The 11,519-nt window shown below is 37.1% G+C and overlaps 1 protein-coding gene across 1 annotated transcript; it reads right to left on the bottom strand.

The window, feature by feature from the left end:
* Positions 1 to 8,276: 8,276 nt before the first annotated feature.
* Positions 8,277 to 9,963, bottom strand: LOC128031952 (ankyrin repeat-containing protein BDA1-like). The gene is made up of 2 exons (XM_052634579.1): positions 9,252 to 9,963; positions 8,277 to 9,174 (listed from the first exon to the last, which is right to left on the bottom strand). Exons 1-2 carry the CDS (start codon positions 9,846 to 9,848, stop codon positions 8,770 to 8,772), a joined length of 1,002 nt encoding a protein of 333 aa, XP_052490539.1. The 5' UTR covers positions 9,849 to 9,963; the 3' UTR covers positions 8,277 to 8,769.
* Positions 9,964 to 11,519: the final 1,556 nt, after the last annotated feature.

Here is an 11,519-nt window from a genome sequence, read left to right as displayed (position 1 = left end):
ACTGTATGACAGTTCTGACCCCTCTTCACTAAAAATTAATTATCTCACTGTACAGAATTAGGATGATGCTTCCCTTTATTTCCTCAGAAAATAGACTCATTAAGGATTCTAAGCATATAAATTATAACTCATAATCGTTTTTTTACAATTTTTAATGATTTTCCAAAATCAGAACAGGGGAACCCGAATTCATTCTGACCTTGTCTCACAAATTCTATTATATCTCATGATTTACAATTCCATTTCTTACACCGTTTCTTTTATAAGAAACTAGACTCAATAACCTTTAATATTTTGTGATTTTTCAAAGTTAAGTACTGCTGCTGTCCAAAACTGTTTTAGTGCATGGTGTTAATTACCATTTTTCCCCTAAACTTTCAACAATGATAATTTCGTCCCTGCTCAATTAACCTCTCAATTGAGCTAATTTTTCTCAATCAACACTTTATTATATCACTTTAAACTACCTTATAACCTTTGGAAATAAGAATTTCAGCACTAAACTTTAATTCCAAACTTTTTCACAATTAGGTCCTACAAATCAATTTCTATTGGAATTACCTAATAAAATCATCTCATAAACAAATTAAAGCTTCAATTTCATCCTATTTCCTCATAAAATTCCAGTACATATTCATATCAACTTTCAATATCATTCATAAAATCAAAAACTAATGAATTAAGTAATAGGACCTAGTTGTAAAAGTCTTAGAAATGCAAAAATTACAAGAAAAAGGCAAGAATTAACTCACTTGGTGCAAAAATTATGAAAAACCAGCTTGAAGAAACCCTTAGGACGTTTGTGGCTGATGAGAGTGCAGAAAATTAAAGAGAAATCTAGATAATTCCACTTTAGTCCTAACTTTTAAAGCAAATTTTGTAATATTCCAATTTTACCCTTATTTCTTCAATTCTCCTGATTTTTCTCAGCGTATGCCGCCCAAAATATCTCCTTTTGAGGTTATTTGCAATTTATGTCCCTCCTCATTTCACAATTGAGCTATTTAATCCCTCTAGTAACTTTTACATCTTTTTCAATTTAGTCCTTTTCACTTAATTGACTACCCAAACATTAATATTTTCTAACGAAATTTTAATACCATATTACTAACACTTCATAAATATTTATAAAAATATTTTTGACTCGGTTTTACGAGATCGAAGTCTCGATATCTTATTTTTACCTAATTCCTTCAATAATTTCTTTTTCTAACTAACCACTTAATCAGTTAAATTTTTCTATCGATATTTTCATACGATTTTTCCTATCATATCAATATTCATGCAAAAATATTAAAATAAATTTCTCTTTAAATCGGATTTGTGGTTACGAAACCACTATTCCGATAATTTTGAATTTGGGCCATTACAGATGAAGATTATTCGAGAGCCGCTGAACTTTTTTTTAAGGGAAGCCAACGAGCATCGCGACGATAAAGGAGCAACGAGTCACAGCCCAGGAGGTAGAAGAGACGTTCCTTTTGAAGAATTCGCAAGGTTTATCCTAGCATCCGGATAGAGAAGGAGAAGATGTCTTCGACTGGAATATGAGGGCAAAGTCGTATATATATATCTACTTTATGTAAAGAAATTCGTCTTCTAGTAAGTTTTTTGAATGTAATTGAATCAAAGTTAACATCTCTTTAGGCATTCATTTCATGCATTTGCATCACATTGCATCATATGCATTAAACACCTCTAAATGATCCTAATTAATTAAAATCATTGCTCAGTTAACCTGGAAACCAACCAACCTACCAAGCACCGTTACGGCACTCGAGCAAAGACAAAAGATATGGATCAGAGATTAGAGAAGCTCGAACAGTACCAGAAGGAGATGCAAGACCGGCTTCAGCTACAAATGCAGGAGCGGTTAGACAAAATGAAGCAAGAAATGTCTGAGAAGATACGGGAATCTCAGGAGGATATAGTGGAAAAGTTAACCCGACTGATAACTAAGGGAAGTGATAAAGGAAAGGGTCCCATGGCAAATGTCGATGAGGGAAATGATGATGAAATTCTTTACACTCTAGGTTTCACCCCTCCACATACGCGAGCCCAAGCTGAATACCCGCGCAAATCTACTGTCACTATCATGCCTCAGCAGTTTCGGGCTGGTATTTCGAACCTCCAAACTGGGCCGAGTTCTAATCTTGAAAATAATCATGTTAACTCTACCATTCCTGACTTTGATGAAGTGGTTGAGAAGGAAAGAATAAAGGTGGAATTACCGAAACAGTTAGAGGATCGATGCAAGTGGCTCGAGGAGAAGTTTAAAGCGATGGAAGTCACTGAAAGTAATCGGGGCATTGACGCAAAAGAGCTGAGTTTGGTGCCAGACCTTGTTCTCCCTCATAAGTTTAAGATGCCTGAATTTGAAAAGTACAATGGGACAAGCTGCCCAGCAGCTCACATCACCATGTTCTGCAGGCGAATGACGGGTTATGTTAACAACGACCAACTCTTGATACACTGTTTCCAAGACAGCCTTACTGGGGCAGCATCCAAGTGGTACAATCAATTGAGTCGTGCCACGATTGGATCATGGAGGGACTTGGCACAAGCATTCATGAAACAGTATAGTCATGTGACGGACATGGCTCCTGATAGGATCACCCTTCAAAATATGGAGAAGAAGCCGAGTGAAAGCTTTAGACAATACGCGCAGAGATGGAGGGAGGTCGCAGTCCAAGTTCAGCCATCGCTCCTGGAAAAAGAAATGACCATGTTGTTCATTAACACCCTGAAGGCACCGTTCATTACACATATGTTGGGGAGTGCTACAAAAAGCTTTCCCGACATAATCATGAATGGCGAGATGATCGAAAATGCCATAAGAAGTGGAAAGATCGATGTTGGAGAGAGTAACAAGAGGTCAGTCTCAAGGAGAAGAGAAGATGAGGTGAACAACATGGGTTACTCTAAATCAGTTACGGTAAGTCAGCTAAGAAAGGTGGCTGCTAACCAGCAAGGTTCATCGAGATAGGAAGCTAGTACAGGACAAAACACAGAGAGGCCCCGATTCACGCCAATTCTAATACCATATAGGAAACTGTATCAAAATCTGTTTGATGCCCATGTTGTTTCCCCTTTTCCTGTGAAGCCTCTACAACCTCCGTATCCCAAATGGTATGATGCGAACGCGCAATGTGAATACCATGCGGGAATTAGGGGACATTCGATTGAGAATTACACTGCCTTCAAGAAGCAAGTTGAAAGACTCATCGACATGGGTGTTGTTAAATTTGGTGACTCATCAAGTGCAGAGAGTCCATTACCCAATCATGATTGATAATGGGGGGTGTGTGATGTGTAGAGAAGTGATGAGATTTTCACATCGACGCCATATGTGCAGACGCAATTAAAAGGGTTCTGGTCAGATATCCGCCTGGGAGGTGTTATAAATAATGGGACTGCAGAGGAAACTCCTATGTTATTTAGAGCTTGATAGAGTAATGTTCAGAACACACTTGTTGCTTTTAGCCTAAAATCAATAAGAACTCCTTTGTGAAATAGGCTCATGTCTGAACATTATTATTTTTAATGAATACATTATTGCAATAATCTTTGAGCAAATGTTCTTTCAGTCTTTACGTTTTCTTCATTCTATTGGATTTCTCCTGCCAAATCATTCATTCGTTCATTCATATTATTCATACATTCTTTTTTTTGGTACCCACTATAGGTCCCCAAATATCAATGACATGAATGACACTGCTACAGATTTAGAATCTCCTTTTGAGTGAGACATGTGTTTAGAGGGATCTCACAACTTTGAAGATGACATGGATCGTAGCTTATTTCTGGATTTATTAAGGATGGTAGAGCAGGAAGAAGATTTTACCTCATGAAAAGACAATGAAGACTGTGACCTTGAAGGAACATGTATGACTGAAGAAGCAAAGCAAGACCTTATGAGTTACCCTAGGAATTCAATGATGTCTTCACATGGTTATACCCGGATATGCTCAGTGAAATTCCTTTACTGGGGCAATGTCTTTCACTTTGGTTTATCATAGCTTTGCTCATTGAAGTCGAATTGTCATTTCTCTGCATTTTTATCCTAAGAGGAAGATCCAAAGGCTCGTCTTAGAAATTTTCACAAGGGGAAGCAAATCCTTCCTATACAAAAGGATTTTAGAGGAAGATGGATGCCAAATTAAGAGGATATGTCATAAAGAAAGCCTTTTCTGGGGAAAATTTTGATCCTGAGTAAGATGGATGGTAAAGATTCTCCAAGCTATGTAAACTCAAATTCCGTTAGGAAGTACTTTTCCTAAAAGGTGGGACCAAGGTGAAAGCCTACAAATGGCGCTTTGAGTTAAAAAAAAGGCCAATGTGAAACCCTACAAAGGGAGCTTTGAGTAAAAAATGGAGAGGTTAAGGTGAAAACTCGCAAAGGGCGCCTTAGACCAAAAGGGATTTGAGTTGAAAACCCGAAAAGGGCGGCTCAAATATTGATCAGAATAGGGCATGAAGTAATCAGAGCAGCTCAAATACTGATCAAAATGGGATATACAGTGGTCTTGCTATACCAGAATCAGCAGGAAAGGGTATGCGACATCTTGGGCCATCGATAGAGTATGGTAGATCTCCTAAACACATGTCAAGCCCAGAAAGCTCTTCAGCAAGTCTTGTCTTCATGTACTGGCGTGAAGTAGATCAAAGATACCAGATCCTGGCTTCCTATATTGGTAGCGAAGTTGATCAAAGATACCAGATCTTGTCTTCCCATACTGGTGGCGAAGTAGATCGAAGAAAACAGATCTTGTCTTCATATACTGGCGTGAAGTAGATCAAAGATACTAGATCCTGTCTTCCTATATTGGTAGCGAAGTGGATCAAAGATACCAGATCTTGTCTTCTTATTCTGGTGGCGAAGTAGATCGAAGAAAACAGATCTTGTCTTCATGTACTGGCGTGAAGTAGATCAAAGATACCAGATCCTGTCTTCCTATATTGGTAGCGAAGTAGATCAAAGATACCAGATCTTGTCTTCCCATACTGGTGGCGAAGTAGATCGAAGAAAACAGATCTTGTCTTCATGTACTGGCGTGAAGTAGATCAAAGATACTATATCCTGTCTTCCTATATTGGTAGCGAAGTGGATCAAAGATACCAGATCTTGTCTTCCTTTTCTGGTGGCGAAGTAGATCGAAGAAAACAGATCTTGTCTTCATCAAAGATAGTAGGTCTTGTATTCTTATATCGGTAGTGAAGTGGATCGAATATACAGATTTTATCTTCCCATACTGGTGGCGAAGTAGATTGAAGATTACAGATCTTGCCTCCCTAAGCAGTAGTGAAGCAGATCGAAGATGGCAGATTTTACCTCCCTGAGGTTACAGTGGAGTACATTGAAGCCAGTAATTATATCTCCCTGGGCAACAGTGGAATAGATTGAAGATTACAGATTTTGCCTCCCTAAGCAGTAGTGGAGCAGATCGAAGATGGCGAATTTTACCTCCCTGAAGTTGCAGTGGAGTATATTGAAGCCAGTTATTCTATCTCCCCGATCGGTAGTGGAATCGATCGAAGAAAGCAGATCTTGTCTTCATGTATTGGCGTGAAGTAGATCGAAGAAAGCAGATCTTGTCTTCCCATACTGGTGGTGAAGTAGATCGAAGATACAAGTCTTGTCTCCCTAAAGTTGCAGTGGAGCATACAAAAGTAACCAATCCAATCTCCTTGAAGTTGCAATGGAGTGGATTAAGACCACAGATCTCATCTCTCTGAAGTTGCAGTAAAGCAGATCGCATCGGACTTATCTTTAAGTTGTAGCAGAACAAATTGAAGCTACAAATCTTATCTCCCTGAAGTTGCAATGGAGCAGATTAAAGATAGCAAATTTTGTTCTTTTTGAGAAGCTAAAACGTACGAAGCCTATCTCCCTGACATTGCGGTGGAGTGGATTGAAGCTAGTTCCTATACCTCTGAAAATGCAGTAGGAATGAATGAGGCTACCTAAAGAAGAGAGGCATGGAAGAAGTTAAGACTCAGGAAGACCGGGCACAATTGGGCCTCGTAGTCTTTGCTCTGTTGCCGTTATACGACAACCAGCAAAGAGGGGCAACTGTACAAGCCCAAATTGTCCGGCCCACTAAAAAACCAAATATACAGGCCCAATAACCCTAAACCTGGCCCAACTAGCAACCCCATACCCCAAACCCTAATGGCGGCCTCCAACAACCCACCACCGCAGACAATGCGGGCGAGTCCTCCTCCGCGATTTGCGCCTCACGAGCGTGAGCACTCCCAACAAAGTGCCCATACGCGAGAAAAAACTAGAAAATGGCGAAAGTGCAAGAATAATGAAAATATTTCTTTGATTTTACATTTTTTATATTTTTCGGTTATATATAAACAGATTTGTAAAGAGAATAAAGGGGGGATTTTCGGTGTAAAGGAGTGCACACAAAAACACTGAAAAATACAGAGAAAAAGAAAGGAAAATACAAACTTTTCTTGAATATAAAGGTGGTTTTTTTGTTCGGCGTTTATTTTTTTTCTTCCATGTTTACTGTTGATTTATAAAGAGAAGAGAGTGAAGAGGAGTTTACCTCTGTGTTCGGGCCGCCGTTTGCTACCATCTCTGCCGTCATCGGAGACTCCGGTGGCCGATGATGACAGCAAAAAACAAAAGGAGTTTTTTTTTAAAAAAAAACCTAGCAGAGGGTTAAAAGTTTTTTTGTTTGTTGGCTACAGATTTCAGAAAAAAAGAAGAAGAAAACTGTTTTAAATAATAAGAGTGAAACGGCGCCGTTTTGCAAGGGGCGGATCCGCGTCGACCCGACCATAAGGTGGTCCGCGTTCGCCCTGAATGGGGAATTTGCGCAACTGGTCCCTCTGTTTTTGAGTCACCTTCAATACAATTTTTTTTATTTTTAATTTTGACCGCACGTCTGTTTCCTGTTTCAATTTGGTCCAACATGAAAACGCTGCGTATAAGGGGCTAGTATATTTGCTCGTTTACTCCCTGATGTTTCCAGGGCACTACAAATTAGTTTTCAGCTTTTATTATTTTAAATGTTTACCTGAAAGTTTCCTGTAGTTTCAATTTGGGTCCCTTGTTATTAATTATTTTATCATTAAAATTAATTATTTTTATTATATTAGTTATTATTATTGATTATTATCATATTTTCTATACATATATATATACGCATAGTTTTTTTATATATAATATACATATGGGTTTTTTTTATATAGGTATATATATATATATTAAAGTTTTATAAATAAATGCATATATTTTATACCTATGTTTTTTTTATTTTTGTTATTTACTTTTATATATACTTTATATTTTATATGTATACTTTTTGTAAATATATACACATGTACATATTTTTATACTTTTATCTTATTTTCATAAATTTCGCATACATATACATACATGCATATTTTCTTAGAAAATTATAATAGGTTTTGTTTTGTTTTATATATTTCATTTTTTTTATATATACGTATACTTATATATACCCGTTTTAATATATGCTCATACACGTTTTCAAAATTTATTTATGTCTCATACTTATATTTTGAAAAGACACATATATACATGTATTTTAAATTGAAGTTTTGTATCATATTGTACACTAACTTTTCAATGTACCCTTTTGAAAATATATTTTGGTTTTAACCGTATATCAAAGTTATTTTCATGATTCAAAGGTTTTTTTAATAAAAGCATTATTCGAAGTTTGGGATTTCCGAGGAAAATTGAGCCCTAACGCATTGGGTTCTGATTTTCTTTGTCAATCTTAAAAAGCTGGGAATATTCTTTATTCAAAATGCATGAGAATAAAAATCATTTTTGGGAACTTAACTTGTCGTGTCCTAACGTATTGGGTGTGGCATGTTACTTTCCCAAAATGAAAATTTTCGCATAAAATAAAAGTGATATTCAAAGTTCGAGAATTTTGAGAAATTGTACCCTAACGTATTGGGACTCGATTTCTTTACATGACTTGAACAATTGAGTATCCTTTTCAGATTTCATCATTTGAGTTGTTTTAAAAATCTTTTTAACATTCGACACTAAGACATCAAATAATCAATTTGGTACCGATTTTGGGCGTTACGAGGGTGCTAACACTTCCTCGTGCGTAACTGACTCCCGAACTCGTTTTCTCAAAATTCGTAGGCCAAAATAATTTTTAAGGTGGGCCAATCGCACCTTAATAAAGGATCGGTGGCGACTCCAGTTTTATTTTTAATGTCGACAACCAAATTTTTGTTTTTCAAAAAAGCGGTTTCGACAGTAATCTTATTTATTAAATTTATCCAAAGCAATTACATAAATTTTTTACCGATAATCCAGAGAAAATGGAAAAAAGTACATAACATAAGAGAACATATAAACTACATTGACATTCGCAACCGTTGAATGATTCCAACATTATTCTACTTGCGGAAAAGTCTACGTAATTGTCTGATTTCCCTGTACTTTGGTTGCTTCGATAACCATACGCTTCTAACAACTAAGAGCAACGGGAGAAGAATGGCTGTCCGCATGACAACAAAGTTGAGGTTTGCCCAAAACGTGGAAGGAGATACTATTGTCATGCAGTTGAAGTAGGAGACAGATAGATAATAAAGCGGGATGAGAAGAATACTAGGTACATTGGATAAAAGCAAAACGGTTAGAAGAACTGGAAGCCCAAATGCTATAAAATTGAAAAACCAAAACCCTAAAAACAAGTTGGGATTCATGACTGCAGTACCAGTTTTCCTTGTTTCTTCACCCAACAGAAATTTAAAACGATACTAACTGTAATTGTCGTTAAAGAGTTTAAATTTAGTAGTAGTAGTAAGGTTTGAGTTGGTGGTGGGGATACTAGTGTTATCACCTTGCCAAAGACCTCTTGGTGGGCTTAAAGATGACTGGTAGATTGCTGTAATGACCAGCGCCGCTACCACCAGTGTTGCGTTGAGCATGTTCTCTGACAACCCATTCCTTGCACGAATCAACTTTACTAATGCTCTTTCAGACCTACTAGTTCTTTTCTTAATGCGCTCAATCTTGGCGGTGGAGATATCATCGTCTTCGGCGCCACTCATGTTCAACCCTTGTCTTTCAACCCTTTCTATGGTTTCTCGAGCTGTCAAGCCTTCCGAATTCTTAGCGTTTGCATCTAACCCATAAAAGGAATCCAACAACAGTTGTACTGCCTGCGTAGAATATTATAAATAGTCATTAATAAAATGATCAAAGGAACGCAACTTATCATTATATTGCATATATATACCTGATGTTGTTGATTTGTAGCTGCAATGTGCAACACAGTGTTGTCATCATCATCTCTCCAATTCACAACCTTTCTTTCCAAACCATTGCCTCCTCCTCGACGGTTCTTTCGAAGCCATCCATGTAAGAGATTAAAAGCGTCTGTGTGGTCGTTTTTCAGAGCAAGATGTAATGCAGTCTCGTTACGAACCGTGACATCCTCAACGCATTCAGGGCAAGTTTCAAGGAAGTGGAATAAAAGATTAGAGTTCCCCACTGCAGCTGCACAATGGAAAGGGGTCATCCCTTCCCTTCCTTTGACGCGAACCAGGTCTTTATCGGTCTTCAACAGTCGAAGCACTAGCTTGGTATGCCCCATTTTGAGGGCCAAGTGCATGGGGCTAAACCCATCTTGGTTTAGCTTCCGACCAAACGAAGGCTTCAAGTTGATCATCTCCATTGCAAACTTAATTTGACCTTCATTTGCTGCTATGTGAAGTGGAGTATCGATGAAAGGAATCTGATCAATATGCTCCAACATGTACGGATCCTTTCGAATTAGAGCGTACAAGGCATCAGTATCTCCTGTTCCAGCTACTTCTCTCAAGCTTGGATCCATGCTTTTGTTTCTTTCTTTAAATGATGAAAAAATTAGGAGAGTTGCAAACTGACTATCCTTATTTGAAACCTCAACTGATTTAAACCAGGCTTACACTAAACTAATTAATCCGTCAAGGGTAGATTTATATTGAATATAAATATCGAATATTTTAAGAAATGATTAATATATCTATATATGACGAGGTATATAAATCGGTGGCCGCCTATACAGTACGTCAAAATCTTCGAAGACCAAGCATGTATTGGAATCTCGTAACAGGATAACCACCTTAATCTTTCATCTTCGTTGTCCACCGTTCAACTTTCTGAACACTTGCAAAACATCTCCCCATTCATTGGCTTCCAATTCATACCAATCATTACCCGATGATCTTTGGACTCCAATTTTATAAATTCCAGCATCACCCCATAACCCCACAGTAGCATTGTTTCTCATTCTACCCACAATACATTTTTCAAGCCACTTCAAGTTCTCTCCATCAATGGCTCCCTCTACTACTTTGTTCTCTTATCTTTTCTGGAAATTCATAAATCTTCCACCATCTCGTCCAACTTGATTGGGTCATTTTCTTCATGTTGTTTATTATTTGCCATAATCTCACTTGCATTCTTCTCTACATGCGATCCCGTATTTCCTTCAACACATCTTCTTTCCATATTCTATGTATGTTGTCTGACCTCTCTCCCATTTGCCTTCCTCCACAAAGCATCTCTAGGTTTAAACTTCGCCATACTGACCGTCAATCTATGATTAGAGAACCACCTTCCATCTAGACTCCACAATGCTCTCTTTGCTTCTTCCAGCCTACCATACCTAACGAAACAAAACCGACGACCTCTTCTATTTCTTTTTGATGCAATAAACACGTCCATGATCTTACCAAATTAGCTGCATAATGTTTCAACCAATTTCGGCCAGCGTTAGGAGGGATATTTTCCAAGTAAAGAGAATACGCCATTACTTGGGAATGACAATACGATGGTGGGGATTGTTCATGTTGTTAAGTAATATTGCAATGTCATTAATTGTCGTTGTATAAAATTAACATATATTTCCTATCATTTTTATATTTTGTTTTTAAGCTAATTTTTCGCAGCAAAAAATCATTTACTAATAATAAACCTAAAAGAAGAAGAAAAAAATCCAAAAAGCTTCTCAAGTTGTTACAAAGACACACCTTCAAGATCTCACCACATAGCTGGACACCTCTTGCAATATCAAAATCAGACATTGATTGAAAGCACAACTGAATTAATTTTAAGCACAGATAATTAGAATTATTATCCTTTACATTAACTAGCTTCATAAGGAGGGTTATAACATTAATTATATTAAAAATTAAAAACATAAAAACACATGGTACCATTATAATATTGAGTAACTATCTATTTTCTATTCTATTAGCGAAACAATTGATCTCATTATTGATGAAAAGTGAACAAAATTATTTTATATAATAAAATAATGATAATGATAAAAGTTATCAAATTTAAGAAACCGAGGAAGGAATTTCTTTTATTGATAAAATCAAACCAAAGATCCAATTTTTTATAGATTGGTAGTAAGGGGAAGGCTCTGATTGGCTCTCAATTTAATGCCTAAAAAAAGATGCGGAAATTCATCCACGGACTTAGTCTAGGGTGAGTTTGGATGGGCGGTGGGTTTATT

This window comes from Gossypium raimondii, chromosome 8, assembly GCF_025698545.1.
Source record: "Gossypium raimondii isolate GPD5lz chromosome 8, ASM2569854v1, whole genome shotgun sequence".
Classification (NCBI taxonomy): domain Eukaryota; kingdom Viridiplantae; phylum Streptophyta; class Magnoliopsida; order Malvales; family Malvaceae; genus Gossypium; species Gossypium raimondii.
The sequence above is the reverse complement of the archived record's forward strand: the minus strand, read 5'-3'. Positions and strand labels throughout refer to the sequence as shown.

Bases quoted from the DNA above. Each gene is read 5' to 3' on its own strand.
- LOC128031952 (XM_052634579.1), bottom strand. From the start codon at position 9,848: ATGGATCCAAGCTTGAGAGAAGTAGCTGGAACAGGAGATACTGATGCC. The intron at 9,175-9,251 runs GTATATATATGC...TATTCTACGCAG, and splicing joins CTACAAATCAACAACATCAG to GCAGTACAACTGTTGTTGGA.